The sequence below is a fragment of the Pelobates fuscus genome, chromosome 2 (assembly GCF_036172605.1).
Source record: "Pelobates fuscus isolate aPelFus1 chromosome 2, aPelFus1.pri, whole genome shotgun sequence".
NCBI lineage: Eukaryota > Metazoa > Chordata > Amphibia > Anura > Pelobatidae > Pelobates > Pelobates fuscus.
Genome location: NC_086318.1, coordinates 167,577,769 through 167,595,763, shown reverse-complemented (window position 1 = coordinate 167,595,763; position 17,995 = coordinate 167,577,769). Strand labels below are relative to the sequence as shown.

Sequence of the window (17,995 nt, the reverse complement as noted above, 5' to 3'; positions counted from 1 at the left end):
TTGGGCTAGTTGCGAGGAGCTGGCCGAAAAGGCATCCGACCTGGTTGGTTGCAAGCTCCGCCACCTCACTTACTTTGTTTTTAATCCAGATATACCATATATATATATAAAAATCTAGTTTAAGCAACTTGGAATTGGGATTATTTTTTGTTTTGGCAGTCATAATTGCATTTCCATTATTATTTTTTTGGTACTGAAATTCATCCAAGCCAAAAATAGGTGCATGAACTAAATTCTACCTTCATTGAAAAAAAATGAAAGAATTAGCACTGTGCAAGTCTAGTATTTTCCACTATTATCCAAATAGAAAATAGTAAAATTTATTTTGAGCTTCCTTCAGGCAATTTGATTGCATTGAAAGCAGACCGTTTGTTAAGAAGGGTAAGCATCTTAAAGCTACTTATATTACTATGGATAGTGTACCACAAGTACGCACTAGCATGTTGTTATTGTTGCCTATCTGTAACATCTTACTGTTGAGTTTCACCATGGGGACTGATATTTTATCATGGTTATCCGCCTTTAATACCTTACTACATTAAACTCACCACAGGGATCATATTTGGGTGTGTACTGCTCTTACAATCTTGCTGCAGAATCCTATAATCAGGACACACTGGGTGTTTGTGGCAGTTTCCAACCTTTAACCCCTTCCCGACCGCGGACGGAAATTTTCCGTCAACCTTGTCCTTCAGTTAAGGACCGTTGACGTAAAATTTCCGTCATTTACTGAAGTTAACCCCAGATCGCCGCAATCGCGGTGATCGCGGGGTTAACGGTGCTCCGGTCTGCCTCTTTATTAGAGGCAGACCGGGAGCACCCGATCGGGCTGCCTCAGCACCGTTGCTCGCTCTGACAAGCTGAGCACATGTGCTCCATATACTCACCTTCCACCTCCTCGCACTTCCGGGTTCTGTGTGAAGTGCAGGGAGACGGATCAGTGCTGCTGATCTTCACCCTGTGTAAAAAAAAATAAAGTTAAATCCCACCCCCCCCTTTCCCCTGCTTTAATAAAATGAACCCCTTCCCTGCCAATTGATCACTGACTACATTTTAATGTAATTCGATTTATTTTTATTTTTTTAACCCCTGAGGGTTAATTATTTTTTTTAACCCTCAGGGGTTACATTTATTTTATTTAATTTAAATCTTAAAAAATTATATATTTAGCTAGCTGGGATGGGTGGAAGTTAGTGGGGAAATGGGGAATTTGGTGTTAGGCTAACTAGGGGTTAACGTTAAAAAAAAGTTTTAAACAAGCTTTAAAAAGGTAAAAAAAAAAAATTAAAATGTTTTAGTAACGTTTAAGTAAAAAAAAAATACCACCCCCCTTTACCCAGTGTAAATAAAAATTAACCCCTTCCCTGCCAGTTGATCACTGCCTACAGTTATCAAAATACAGATCACAGTATTCTACTGTGATCTAATTTTTTTTAACCCCTGAGGATTAACTTTTTTTTTAATCCTCAGGGGTTCAATTTATTTAATTAGTTAAGAAAGTGTAAAACATTTAATAAGTAAAAAAAAAAAAAAAAGTTTTAAAACGGGTTTTACAAAGTAAAAAATGTTTTACAAAGTAAAAAAATACATAAAAAAATGCTCATTACCACTACACTTGGTACAAGCTAGCGGAAAAATGATCCCATGCTAAGGTTCAAAATATGCCTTTTGAATTACCCTGGAATGTCTTCTTTAAGAAATGGTATGCCTTTATGGTGTAATTGGATTATATAGCCTGGTAAAATACTGTAAAATGGGACATGGACAGAGCGTAAAAATTCAAAGTTTGAAAAAAACTGGAATGGCTGTGTCTCAAATGTGCCCCTTCAATGTCCACATATACCTGGCAAAGGTACATACGGGGGTATTGCTGTACTCAGCTGACATAGCTGAGCAACATATGAAGTAGTATACAGTCGTAGTACACATAAGGTTTGCAAAATATACTGTGCAAACTCACTTTGTGTGTCAAAAAGGCAGAAAAAATGCTTATTACCACTACACTTGGTACAAGTTAGCGGAAAAATGATCCCACGCTAAGCTTCAAAATATACCTTTTGAATTGCCCTGGGATGTCTTCTTTAAGAAATGGTATGGCATTATGGGGTATTTGGATTATATAGCCTGGTAAAATACTCTAAAATGGGACATAGGCACAGTGTAAAAATTTAAAGTTTCAAAAGAACTGGAATGGCTGTGTCCCAAATGTGCCCCTTCGATGTCCACATATACCAGGCAAAGGTACATACGGGGGTATTTCTGTACTCAGCCGACATAGCTGAGCAACATATGAAGTATTATACAGTCGTAACACACATATGATTTGCAAAATATACTGTGCAAACTCACTTTGTGTGTCAAAAAGGCAAAAAAACGCTTATTACCACTACACTTGATACAATTAAGCTAGCGGAAAAATTATCTTACGCTAAGGTTCAAAATATGTCTTTTGAAATACCCTGGGATGTGTTCTTTAAGAAATGGTATGCCTTTATAGTGTAGTTGTAATATGTAGCCTGCTCAAGTGCTCCAAAGTGGGACACGGACGCATCAAAACCCTCCATGAAAATTAACACTTAAAAAAACTTAACTTCTTACGTCTCTTTTACAGCAGTGTAACTTCACAAAATAGTGTCTAGGTCATACATTGGGCATATTGTTTTACTCAGAAGGCTTAGCTAGGCATAATTTGGGGGGTTTGAACTTAGTGGCACATATGAAATGTACAAAATGCCCAGCAAAAATGTAATCCGTATGTAAAAAATGCCCCAATTTTTTTTTTACCATATACTTTGGCATATATTGGTGAAAGAATGGGGGCATGTTAAAGCACAATATGCACCATATGAGATACCCTGAGGTGTCTACTTTTACAAATGGCAGGCCTTTGTGGGGTTTTTTTTTGAACAGTCAAACTGCTATAATACCCCAAATTGAAGCATAGGCCCATTAAATCCGCCTCTCAAAATTCTACTATAAATGTTGAAACGGACAGGTCTCCTATATGGCACTGTAGCTTCACGAAATAGTGCCAAAGACATACAATGGGGCTACCGTTGTACTCAGCAGAAGTAACTGAACATATAATAAAACTTTGTACAGGAATAGCACACACCAATTTTACAAAATACACATGAGAAGTTCTTTGTTATAAGTTTGTGTGCCAAAAACCCCCAAAAACTAAATTTTACTCCAATATTTAGCAGAGATTGGCAGTGAAATGGCTACTTAGAAAGTGTCAAAACAACCTTAGGACAATAGCCTGGGATGTCTACTTTATATAAATATATACTTTTGTGTGGCAATTTTGTTTTCTTTTATGGCTATTAAGCTTACAAGACAAACATACCAAATTCTAAAATCGCTCCACATTAAAAGTTAATTTTCCTCCTTGTGCTTTGTGACCTGTAACTACCAAAAAAAAAATTTAAATCCCAGACACATTATATATTCTGTAAATCAGAACAACTAAATGAATTTATTTTTAATTACTTTCTTTAACCTGCACTAATTAGGCACACATTATTATTGCAAAAACTGTACAAAAAACACAAAATTCTTATTTTTTTTGCATTTTTCTGTATTTTTTTTAATAATAAATAAGTATATATATATATATATATATATATATATATATATATGTGTGTGTGTGTGTGTTACATCAAATTAAAGCCCTTGCTGTCCTTTAAAAAACAGTATATAATATGTGTCGGTGCAATAAACGAGAGAGATGCAAATTGCAGTTGAACGCATACAGCAAGAAAATGCACAAATTGCTTGTGTCATTAAGCGTAAGACAAGCTTCTGAAGCAGTGTCCTTAAGGGGTTAATAACTGCTGCCTTTTTTCATCATTACCTTTTTTTACTTCTAAACAGTTCATCTAATTATGTATTGTATTGTCTTCAAATTACTTTTTAATTTAATTAATGCACCCGTTTAGTTAATACATTCAGCTCACAGCAGTCCAGGAAAGGTTCGCTCTTTTTAGATAAAATTGTTATTATTGTTATTAACATTATTCATAATGATAACAAGTCAAGAAGAAGTCAATCAGCATAGTGCATTGGTGATTATTCCTTTATTATATATATATAGATCTAGTCCAAACAGTAATCTGAATCTAGTTTTAAGCACAGAAAATGATGTAAGAAACTTACATTTTTAACCAGTTTTGGAGGAAAGCCCTTTTGTATAGAAGAATTAGATAATCAAAGTAATTCAATGTTTACTCACATCAATCAAAGCACATTAAAACAATTTTAGACTTACCCAGAATTTTTGTTGTTTCTCTGATTCTGTTGTGACACCCCATCTAAAATCAAAACAACTAGTTTAATCAGGGCAGGTATTATTATATTGAGAACATTTATTTACTGCATCTATAACATTCTCCTTCAATATCCTTCTTCTCTTGTAAAACATATAAACCCACCTATTGATGTGATTTAGAAAAAATCAATAATAAGAGTAGAGGGCGGGAGGACGACGTTTAGGTCCACCCTTTCAAGGATGGCATAGTATGCCCGCTGTCCTTAAGGGGTTAATATAGTTGGATTAGCTTTTCAAATGATTTGGACACTTCTGTCCCCTAAGGCACTTTAGCTTGATGGCATTCTTCATGTTTGAAGAGTTTAACTGTGTTTTTCAGTTTACAAAAAAGTGCAGATTTCACTTTTTTAAATTAACCTTGTTACACTCCCCTGGCTTTTAAGCAGTCAACTGGTTCTGTTACTTCCTGGTTTGGCTAGTTCTTGCTAAATGCCTTGGATAAAAAAAATACTTTCAGCATTACAGCTGAAAGGGTGACGTTTCTTAAAGCCTGTTGGCTGCAAATGCTAACATCCAAACACTCAAAACCCAGGTAGTGAAAATGTCCAAAATAATTTTCATTAGCTGTATGCACATGCATGCAATCATTTGAACAACATATAGTGCTAAATGTACACCAGAACGTTATAACATGTCAAGCATAAAATCTCATGTAATATAAAACTATATACAATCAAAAGAAATCACTGAGGCCAAATAATACACACCAATGTAAACTAGGTAGGCTAATAAGCGTAGATACAAGAAATCTGATATCAATAATAATAAAAAACAAACAAACATAAAATGAGGTAATTTGTACATACTTTACAAACAGGAGAAAAGTGAAGATATATCGGCACTTACTGATAAGCTGGACTAACTGAATTTAAATCTGGGTTTCCCCTGGTTCTAAGAGCGACAGTACCACTGCTATAACCAGCCGAGATATATCATGTTTCCAAGTGTTGTTGTTGCTCATATATTTTTAACAATACGCTGTCACTACAGGATAGTAATTTAAGTAGGAATTATGATTATGCAAGACCATAATTGAAGTAAAGATTAGGATTTCAGAAAACAGCATTATGCACAGGGAATTTATATACTGTAACTTTGCTTCCTCAGTTCAGTAATATGTAAATGGTTTACCTATGGGGATTACAATTACATGTAAATCTATTACCATATTTTGGTACCAATGTGCAAAGAAATGTAAAATAATTACAGTATGATTTAATATGAAAAAAGCGATACAACAAAGTAAATACTTGTATACCATGCATTGGAGTGTTTAACACTTAAGTTACAGAAATGCAGAATAGATTTTTGAATAATGAATTGGTATTTTTCTCTCTCTGTCTCTCTGTCTCTCTCTCGATACTACTCCTGAATATGGTAAAATGCTTGCAAGTGAAGATATAAAACTGTATTACATCTTAAGGCTTTCCAAGGAGATAGGTTAGCTGTTCATGATATTAATTAATCTCCATCTCTGGAGTTTTCAGTTATGCTTTGTTATAAGAGTTTTATAATGCAAAAAGACCTCTGAAGTGACAAATTAATTCACTGGATATAGTTTCTGAGGTTTTCATTTCACAGTGGTTTGGATGTATGTCCTGCAATATAATCTGGAAAAAAAATTAAGGCATCTCTTACATGCAAGCTACTTTGCCAGTGAGCCCTTAGGAAACATGTAGATCAATGAAAAAGCTTGTATTACTGGGTGAAACACGTTAAACGAGTGCAGGACAGAGGAATGTAGTGGAACATATAACATGACTCCTTGACTTGGAATTTAACTTAGAATTCTAACAGAGTTATTCACTAAAGTAGAGAATTTAAAGTGAATTTCAAATGTAAGTTAAAAGTTGCTGGACTGGAAAAATTCAGCTACTCTGGCCTTAAATTCGAAATCCACTTTGAATTCACTCTCAGTTCTCACTTTGTGAATAACAATGATAACCTTTCCCAGATTCGGCGCTGATGGACAACATGTAAGCTTTCTTTAGAGGAGTATTAACCATGGTACAACTATTCACTTTATTATCTACGCAGCGACTGTAAGTATTAGAAAACCACACTTTATGAATTTAAAATTAATTGATAGTATACATGGTCATATTTTATCCTGCATATTTTTTATTAATATTCTATAGATGTGTATCTTTAATTAATATACCTTTTTAGGTGTACAGGAGACTTGATAAGATTATTGTATGCACAGTGAACCTGGTGGGAGGTTTTGATTATAGATTTCTATTTACCTATTTCCATATTTTGGATTTTTATTTATTCTTTTTATTTTGGGGTTTTCTTATTGTGTTTCATTAAAGGAAAACGGAATTGTAGATGCATGAATAGGGTGAGCAGCAACCAATGTATTAAATAATGCAATATTCCAAATTTAATTACAAAAGTTCAGAGAGTATCTAATAATAAAGGTTTTTTATTATTGTTCTCATTTTTTAATTTTTATTTTTTGTCAATTTTTTTATTAAGTATGAAGCAGGACATAGGAACTTACAATACTCATTTGGCTATGCATTAAATAATGCTTCATATCATTCTATTAATACAAGTAAAATATAAAGCAGAAGAGATACAATTATATTCAAATCTCATCTTAACATATAGAAGGCTATATTTGATTACCGCTTGAAAAAAAATAGTATGATAAATCCTATGTGGAAAGCTATGGGGCCATATTGGACCAGATGTTTGGGTCAGTAGAATGGTCTTGAGTTTAGTGATAACATTATACAGAACACAAAGGAAAGAAAGAATCATGCCTCCTGAAAGATGCTTGCCTATGTTGCTAATCACTATTGATTTGCCAGTTTATATTATAAATGTTTGGTATCATCATTTTATTGTCAACATTTAATGGCAGTTGTTTAATTTTATTTGTTTATTGTTTGATGTGTTTATTGTTTGCTCTCTGGTTCTCCTGACCTGGGATCCTGTGACTGGAAATCTTTATTTGATGTGCCTATTCATCCTGTAAGTGTGCCTTTATATTAAAGTGTCATTTTTACTAAGATACTCTGCACTATTATTTTCTTTTTTTTCCTTCTATATCTGCCATGATGTTCCACAAGTCGTGATGCTTCCATAATTTCATGATATGCCTAAAATCAATTTTGGTTTGTGAGTATGACTTATCCAATTATTCACTCACATTTTTTACAACATTATTGCACTATGCTTTTCTCTGTTATTATTGTATTGTAGATTACCGTTGGGTATTTTTCTACCTTAATGGCGGTTTAATAGACTTGCACGGCAAGAAAATTACGTAGTTACATAGGCTGAAAAGAGACATGTGTCCATCAAGTTCAGTCTTCCTCACATTTGTTTTTTGCTGTTGATCCAAAAGAAGGCACAAAAAAACCCCAACATTGTAAAGCACTTAATTTTGCAACAAACTCATGACACTCTTCTGGGATGGATTCAGCATACTACATTGCTTGCATCACTAAAACTAGTATATACTTTGGTTTATAAATGTACACACTGGTTGGCAGTTAATTATTATCATGTGATTCTAGTTAATAGGAATGTCATTGGTTGGCGGCTTAAAACAATTGAAAAGTAGATATTTGCCCATGTAATAAATTAAATGTATATTTGAATAAACTAATTTTTGGTAATAAAATTCTAGGGAGTGCAGGAAATATTTTGATATCTAATAAAATGAGGCAGCCAATTACAGCCAAAGGAGGGTTATTTAAACCTCAGTTACCTTTGGTTCAGGGCCCTGTCATGGTTTCCCTAAGTTAAATATCCGACAGTGTGTTCCTGTTCGTTTAAATTCAGTTTTTTTACTTTGGCTTCATTTTGACTTCATGATTTCTGGTATCCTTGACTTCTGGCTTTCCCTCATCATTGTGTCTTCTTCTGTATCCCTGACCTCGGCAAGTATTCTGACTATTCTCTGGTACGTGAAGTCCGGCCATTCAAAGGTCTGGTAAGACGTTATCTTTAGTCCTATGTGTGATATAATTCTGCGTGCTGGATCAACTAGTAATCCTGACAATATATATGTCCATGTGCCCACCCCCCCCCCAAATATGAATCCTAGAGATGCCACTGGTGACAATTTTTAGGTACACAGGCAATTATTCATTTTTCCGCCACCACCCCCAAAACAAAATGCGTCTTCATCTGTGTCTTGTAACCCCCCCCCTCCTTTTTGAATTTCATAGCCCCTTTAGTTTTTGAATGTCACTCCTTTTGCCTATTTGGTGGATGTTAATCCCCCTTTAGTGTATCTTACAACCCCCTGTTGTGTGTCTCTTTCTTACCCTAGACCCTTTGTATGTCTCTTACTCCCCCCCCCCCCCCAGCTAGTTTGTGTTTCTCTTTCTTACCTCCACCACTTTGGGTGTCTCATTCTTACCCCAGCCCCTTTCTGTGTCACTTTCTTACCCCAGCCCCTTTCTTTGCCTCTTTCTCACCCCAGCCCCTTTCTTTGCCTCTTTCTTTACCACATCCCCTGTGTGTGCCTCTTTCCTCCCTCAGTCAATTTTGTGTGTCACTCCCATCCAGGTCCCTTTGTGTGTCTCTTTCTTCTCAAGCCATATAGACATAGATATGAAGGCAAAAATAAATACATGCACAAAGACACAAACATACAGACACACAGCCATACAGGCACACAGGCATAGTTATTCAGGAACACAGTCATAAAAGGCACACAATAATACCCAGTAATACAGATACACAGTCATAAAATCTACACATACAGGTACACTGCCATACAAACACAGACATACAGTCATACAGAGACACACAGACACTGCCATACAGAGACATAGAGACACAGACATACAGAAACATCTGGGCTGGGCTGCACAGGGGTGTTAGGAGGCTGGGCTGCGCTGAGGCTAGAAGGCGCTTGCTTGGCAATGCTTCAAGAAGTAAACAGCTGGAGGGGAGCTCAGTGCGCTTCCCTCTTGCCGGTCAGCCTGAAATTGTGCACACAGGGCCAGTGTGCCCTAAGGCAGCTGACAATGCTGCCTCATCGCAGCACCTGCCCTAAGTGCCAGCCTTGGAAGATTACTGGAAAGGGAAAGTGTGTATCAGAAATTGTTGTGTTTGTGAGTATTTGAGTCAGTGTGTGTCAGAGTGTGAAGTATCTGGGTCAGTGAATGTGTACGTGCAGTGTTGCAATATGTGTTTCAAAGAGCGAGTGGGTGAGTCAGTAAAAAGGACAAAGTTTAAAGGAAAAAATCTATAGGTTATTTAATTTATTGGAAAAATTAGCAAAAATTAATGGAAACTCCATAGAGAAAACTAGAGATGCTACCTGGAGAGGAAGCTCAAGCTCAATGAATCATAAATCTTTAAATCATTGCAAAAATTAAATAGTGAAAAAAATTGTAAATAAGAAAATGTGTGATTTGTGAGAGTACCATGCATATAAACACATATATAATAATTAAAGTGTAGGATATTGATATTTAAATGTGAATATATTACAAGTATAATTGTGTTTATGAAGTACTAGCTATATACTTTGTATTCAAATGATACACTTGCTTTAACCCCTTAACGCCATTATGGCGTTCTATGCCGTCCCGGCTTTAAAGGGCTTTAAAGCCGTTGCGGCGGCATAGAGCGCCATAACGGCTTAAGCCCCCAGGAGGAGAGATGTACTCACCTCCGCCGCGATCCTCTTCTGGAGGGCTGCCTGACAGCCCAGGCAGCCCTCCCCCCTCAAAGAGCGATCACATGGCCCCCTATAGCTGGCTGTGGATCTGCCAGCAGGGGGACTGTCTAAAATATTAGACAGTCCCTGGTAGGTAGTGTAAAAAAAATATTAAACATGTTTAGAATTAAATTAAAAGTATTTTTATATATATAATATATGTACATATATTATATATATATAAAATATATATACATATATTATATATGTGACGTCATACAAAGTGTATTTTAATATTAATATTAGTATATATATCAATATTAAAATACACTTAGAATGACGTTACATATATATAATATGTATATATATTATATATATAATAGATATATACACATATATTATATATATATATATATATATACGTATAATTACAATAATAAATAAATTAAATTATAAAATAAATAAAATATTGAAACAAAATTTAATATAAATTATATATTCATATGTAATTTCATTCTAACTGTATTTTGTTATTAATATATATATATATATATATATATATTGGTAACAAAATACACTTAGAATGACATTATATATCTATATATAAAATACAAATAACTGCATATATATATATATATATATATGTATATATATATATATATATATATATATATATATATATATATAGATAAATACATATAATTACATAAAAGATTACATTAGTATACACGTAGAATTTAAATACCTATAAATGCATATATAATAAAATTCTACGTGTATATTTAAATAATCTTTTAACATAATTATGTGATTTTATTAATTAAAATTAGTTTGACATGCCTGACAACACAGGGAGAAAGTGCAGAGAATTTAATTTGCAAGCACTATATTTGACCCTGTAACTCTCCAAGACACCATAAAACCTGTACATGGGGGGTACTGTTTTACTCAGGAGACTTCGCTGAACTCAAATATTAGTGTTTCAAACTGGTAAATTGTATTACAACGATGATATTTTAAGTAAAAGTGACATTTTTTGAATTTGTTTACAAACTAACGGCACTTTTATGGACTTTATTATTGTTGTAATATGTTTTCTTGTTTTTAAAAAAAAAATTGTGTTTAGTGAAGTCTCCTGAGAATAACAGTACCCCCCATGTACAGGTTTTATGGTGTTTTGGAAAGTTAGAGAGTCACATATAAGGCTTGCATTTCATTTTTTTCACATTGAAATTTGCCAGATTGGTTATGTTGCCTTTGAGAGCGTATGGTAGCCCAGGAATGAGAATTACCCCCATGATGGCATACCATCTGCAAAAGTAGACAACCCAAGGTATTGCAAGTGGGGTATGTCCAGTCTTTCTTAGTAGTCACTTAGTCACAAACACTGGCCAAATATTAGTTTTTTGCTTTTTTCACACAAAAACAAAAATAACGCTAAGTTTGGCCAGTGTTTGTGACTAAGTGGCTACTAAAAAAGACTAAACATACCCCACTTTCAATACCTTGGCTTGTCTACTTTTTCAAATGGTATGCCATTATGGGGGTAATTCTCATTCCTGGGCTACCACACCGTCTCAAAGGTAACATTACTAATCTGTCAAATTTCAATTTGAAAATGGAACGTTCTATATTTGACCCTGTAACTTTCCAAAACACCAAAAACCCTGTTAATGGGGGCTACTGTTGTACTCGTGAGACATCGCTGATTAAAAATATGTGCAGTATTATGACATTTACAGCTAAAATGTGAGGCGGAACTACAATTCTTTAAAAAAAAAAAAAAAAACATTTCTCACAGTTTTTTTATTTTATTCATAATAAATTATGTTTCATATATAAATATTTGATATGAAATGAAAGCCCTGTTTCTCCTGAACAAAATTATATTTAATAAGTGTGTGCGCATTTAATGTGACAGCGGTGATTTATGGTTGAACAGACATATAGCGCAAATTCCAGTTTTTGTTAACGTTTTGTTTTGCTCAGAACGTGTACTATTGACTCCGTCCTGAAGGGGTTAACCCCTTCCGGACGGAGTCAATAGTGCACGTTCTGATCAAAACAAAAACGTAAACAAAACCTGGAATTTGCGATATATGTCTGTTCACCCGTAGTTCCCCTCTTTCAAATTATATGCACCCACACTTATTATATATCATTTTGTTCAGGAGAAACAGGGCTTTAATCTATCATTAACTATTCATATATGGAACATAATTTATTATGAATAAAATTAAAAAAAATTTGAGAAAATAAGATTTTTTTTTTAAATTTGCATTTCCGTCTGACATTTTAACTGTGAATGTCCTAACACTGTTTACATATTTGTAATTAGCGATGTCTCACGAGTACAACAGTACCCCCCTATTAACAGGTTTTATGTTGTTTTGGAAAGTTACAGGGTCAAATATAGAACATTCCATTTTCAAATTGAAATTTTCCAGATTAGTAATGTTACCTTTGAGACGGTGTGGTAGCCCAGGAATGAGAATTACCCCCATAATGGCATAGCATTTAAAAAAGTAGACAAGCCAAGGTATTGAAAGTGGGGTATGTTTAGTCTTTTTTAGTAGCCACTTAGTCACAAACACTGGCCAAAGTTACCGTTCATATTTGTTTTTGTGTGAAAAAAGCAACAAACTAATATTTGTCCAGTGTTTGTGACTAAGTGGCTACTAAGAAAGACTGGACATACCCCACTTGCAATACCTCGGGTTGTCTACTTTTGCAAATGGTATGCCATCATGGGGGTAATTCTCATTCCTGGGCTACCATACGCTCTCAAAGGCAACATAACCAATCTGGCAAATTTCAATGTGAAAAAAATGAAATGCAAGCCTTATATGTGACTCTCTAACTTTCCAAAACACCATAAAACCTGTATATGGGGGGTACTGTTATTCTCGGGAGACTTCACTAAACACAAATATTAGTGTTTTAAAACAGTAAAACATATTACAACAATAATATAGACCATAAAAGTGCAGTTCGCTTGTAAAAAATGCGAAAAATGTCACTTTTACTTAAAATATCATTGTTGTAATACAATTTACCAGTTTGAAACACTAATATTTGAGTTCAGCGAAGTCTCCCGAGTAAAGTAGTACCCCCTATGTACAGGTTTTATGGTGTCTTGGAGAGTTACAGGGTCAAATATAGTGCTTGCAAATTAAATTCTCTGCACTTTCTCCCTGTGTTGTCAGGCATGTCAATCAAATTTGAATTAATCAAATCACATAATTCCGTTAAAAGATTATTTAAATATACACGTAGAATTTTAATATATATGCATTTATAGGTATTTAAATTCTACGTGTATACTAATGTAATCTTTTATGTAATTATATGTATTTATCTATATATATATATATATATTTGCGGTTATTTGTATTTTATATATAGATAGATATATATAGAATGTCATTCTAAGTGTATTTTGTTACCAATATATATATATATATTAATAACAAAATACAGTTAGAATGAAATTACATATGCATATATAATTTATATTACATTTTGTTTCAATATTTTATTTATTTATTTTATTATTTTATTTATTTATTATCTTAATTATACGTATTTATATATAATATATATATATATGTATATATATTATATATATATAATATATATACATATTATATATATGTAACGTCATTCTAAGTGTATTTTAATATTAATATATGTACTTATATTAATATTAAAATACACTTTGTATGACGTTACATATATATAATATGTATATATATATATATATATATAATATATATACATATTATATATATATTAAAATATATTTAATTTATTTTTAAACATGTTTAATTTTTTTTTTACACCGTCACCGTTATTTCAAACAGTCCCCCTGCTGGCAGATCCATAGCCAGCTATAGGGGGCCATGTGATCGCTCTTTGAGAGCGATCACATGGCCCCCGGGTGCCTCATTTGCCGGAGGGGGGCTGCCTGGGCTGTCAGGCAGCCCTCCAGAAGAGGATCGCGGCGGAGGTAAGTAAATCTCACCTCCTGGGGCTGCAAGCCGTTACGGCGTACCATGCCGTCGCAACGGCTTTAAAGCCCATTTAATGCGTGACGGCATGGTACGTCGTAACGGCGGGAAGGGGTTAATGTACATGTAGACATTACAGCCCTATACATTGCAGCCCCTACACACACTCACTATAATCGCCTATACCCACACTCATTACATCACAGACCTTAGTGCCTATGTGATGGTGGTGGAAAGGGGGGGCAGCACCTGTCAGTGATTTGGGGCCAGCCTGGGGGCCCAGGCTTTGAGCTGTGTAGGGACCCCAACATTTCTGATGTGAGCCCCGGTTTTATGTATATTTATGTATAAAAACCTCAATACATTACAGACTTTTGCTAAAAAAAATACTGTGTGTATTCCATTTAGAAATCAATAGCATATTCTGCAGTTTAATGTCTGAATTGTAGATTTGGACACATAACCGTTCTTTTCACACAAACTCTTCCTGTCCACGTAATACTGAAAGGCGACAAAGATTTTACTAATGGGAATGCTTAAAATAGGTAGACATTATTATCTTTTAATTAATTTGAGTTCTGTACATTCTGCATTTCTGACACTGCAATATTATCTTATAATGACTGAATGTGTGCCCATTATTTTGCAAAAGCAAGCATGTTTCTACCCATGAAAGATCAGTCTTAATGAATATGGACCTGTGTAATTTGTCAATTGTGACCCTACATTGGCCTGTCTAGTTAAAAAAAAGGTATTAATGGAACTTCCATTTGTTGAATATTTTAATTTTTTTATTGTTCCACTCTTAATACAGTCTTAAAAATATAATTTGAGATAAGAATACACCAGAACAGAATAAATGTAAACTGAAAAAGACTAGGCAGACAATCAAGCATAGCAGATTTGGTCTCTGTAATAAAATAGTTGCTGTCTGTTAGTTTGCATCCTCTGACATAATAAAAATGTTTTAGGGTAAAGATGGAAAAAGAGCCAAAACAACATACAAGCACTGTGAAGAAGCATAATGGACTATCCATTTGAAGTTGAACTACTGATACTTGATAGCTCCTGATCTCTTAAAAGCCCTTGTACACTTGGCTGATCATTGATCGGCATTACTCTTTAAATTTACCAACCATATGATGTGCTATAAGAGAATGCAGACTAAGTCTAATGGAAAAGTTTCTGCTATAGTGAGATGGCTAAGTGAATAAGACTCCAATTGCAGTATCTCAGAGCTGTCGTTCTGGTCCATGGCAGGGCCAGCTTTACCTTTTACCCTTCTTAGATTAATAATATGACTACCATTAAGTTGGGTAAAAACAACTTATAGATCAAAGGATATACTTGAAACCTACAAAAAGCGAAATGCATCTTTCCCAGGTAAATATATTTGTATGGCATTAAGTAGCATGTAGCATGTAGTGCAGAGAGATGCATTTAGTTGTTGTCGTTTTCAAGTACATCTTTTGATCTATAAGTTGGTTTACCAAACTTAATGGTTTCAATTTTAAGTTTTTTTTACCCAACATAATTCTTCGACATTCAATAAAAGATATATGTGAGAGTGTAGAAGAATATATTTTATTTGTGCATATACTCAGGGGTAAGCTTTTTCAGTTGTAAAATTACAAAGCACCGAAATTGCACTTTAGTGTTTGAGAGGTGGGGTACATCATCTAATCACTAAATCTTTTTATGTTTTTACAGTTTTGGTTCTGAGATGTAAGGAGTATCCACAGAGTGCCACAGCTGCTATATTACTATATAAGATATTTTCAAATTGCACCAGAAGCACCTTTTACTTCACATTTATTTGTTTCACTTTATTTTAAAATATAAGATAATTTGTTGTATGAAATGGTCATTGTACTTTTAAAAAAAGTACTTGGTTTGTGGAATTACAAACAGATATCAGTAAAAGATTGAAACTGATTATGACTGAAATGTTTTACATGAGTTAGCATTTTAAGTTGTTTACTTGACAACTAACTCCAGAGGTGGAGGTTACAGTGGAGGTGTCATCATGTCAAAAGCTTATGTTTCTTAGGTAGTTCATCTTGACTGTCTTTGCATGCTCATTTCTACAATATTATTTCAACAGAAAATATGTAGCTTAATATATCCTAATGGCTTCAGAATGAAAAGTGATATAAGGCACTAAAAGACATTTCTAGATGCTGTAGGAATAAAAAAGGATGCTAATAAAATCCAGATGTTGTGTGCTGTGAAGCTAGTGAAGAGTAAATTATACAATTTGTCAGAGTACCTGTAGCGGCAAGGGTGCATAATTTATTATTACACTAGGGAATATTGCCATTTAATATAACTTGTGTAGTGCATCAATAATTTGACCTCCGGGTAGAGGACAAATGGCAGAGAGAAATTGTTTTTTTGATCAAATGGGGCTTCTGCAAGGTGTGAAAAGGATTGCCTTATGATCTATCAAAGGCCCTGTAAGGTGAGACATTTTACAGCTGAGCCGCCTGTATGTCTAGTTTCAATGTATATTAACTGACTTTGACCATATGGCCTGAAACTCTCAATTGATAGTTGAATCCTATGATATGGTAATGGTATTAGTTTCATGAATACCTGTGTGTTCCAGTATTATTTCCAAGAAAAACATTAATACTTACCCACAGTTTAATAATTAATAATTAAGCCTAATTTTTATTATTTTTGGAATGGGACAAGCCCAATCTTTTAATTAATCCTAAACATGAGTTGCACAATTTAACCCTGTGGCAGGAATTGTGATGTCCATCCTATTGGATCGCGGGTGGGGCATGCAACGTGTGTATGGGATGGGAAAATAAAAACAAATTTGAAGATGCATTTATTATTTCTGTGGCAGGTACATAAGAGAAGATAGAGCCAAATGTTTCCTTTTGGATTGACGTTGGTCTGGAACAAAGGAGGTGGTCACTTATTATTTCTATAGGTACACCTTAACTGCACCCTGGGCAAGACTTGATAAGCCAAACTGTATATATATCCAATGATTTTGAGGGGTATGGGTGTACTTGCTTGGGGCCAAGATATAATTTTGAGTGAGTCACCATCATCGTTTCTTGCCAGAGACCCCCTGGGCAGAAGTTTTACTTTGAAAACCTATTGAGTAATTAGGACTTCTGTTATTTTCTCCCTTTTGTTTTTTCTCTGTTGTTGGAGTAAATAATTTATCATGTATTTTTGTATGCACTGTGACTATTTTTTGCTCATAATAATCATTAATTTATTATGTTCTGCCTTTGTCTGGTTAAGAATGATGTTACCTGAAGAGACTAATTGGTATTTTGCAATTACATAGATATTGTGGTGGGTTTGGTTGGATTTTATTATTGTACCTGGGGGACCAAGGCACCCCATTTATAAATTGTCTTGGTGTTGGCAGCGTTAAAATAGTAATAGTTATATTATTATGTTTAAGTGTGGGTGGTGTTAAAGTGGGTTTTGTTATTATTTCCTGTCTAGTGAAGACACATAGTGAACTTTAACCCTTTCACCTCCACAACTACGTCACGCACACTGTTGAAGTAGGGTGTGTTCGTGACAGTACATACTTCAAATATAGTTGTGTCCAGCAATACTTGCTCTGCAATACTTTGTTTGTTGAAGATATTACTGTGCTCGGTAAGTGTAGTCCATTGTAGCATTACCAACTAGCAGGCTTGTGTTTTGGATTCAGGCAAATTTCAAATCAAATCAATAAGCTGTTTGGCTGAATTTTGTACCTCCAAAGTGCAATATTGATGTATAACTGACCAACTGACTAAGAAGGTGGCAGAAGAAGGTGCCAAAAAAAAATAAAAAATGATTGATGGGAAAAATTATGATTAATGGCTATGGGAAAGCCACTAAGTTATGATTTTATTCACAGTTCACATGAGAAGTGACCAATGGATGTAAAAATAGGATTGCCAGTAAACATCAAAAACATCTATATTTAGATATTATATATTTAATCAAATAAACATTTTTTTTTCTACTACTCATCTTTTTCCCTCTGTTGGTTACTTT

The 17,995-nt window shown here is 34.2% G+C and overlaps 1 protein-coding gene across 1 annotated transcript in view; it reads right to left on the bottom strand.

Moving 5' to 3' along the window:
• Positions 1 to 17,995, bottom strand: part of TINAG (tubulointerstitial nephritis antigen) — a 235,398-nt gene that overhangs the window by 12,911 nt on the left and 204,492 nt on the right. The window contains exon 10 of the mRNA XM_063441731.1: positions 4,271 to 4,313. Within this exon, the coding sequence (XP_063297801.1) occupies positions 4,271 to 4,313 (43 nt within the window). The remainder of the gene's footprint in view (positions 1 to 4,270; positions 4,314 to 17,995) is intronic.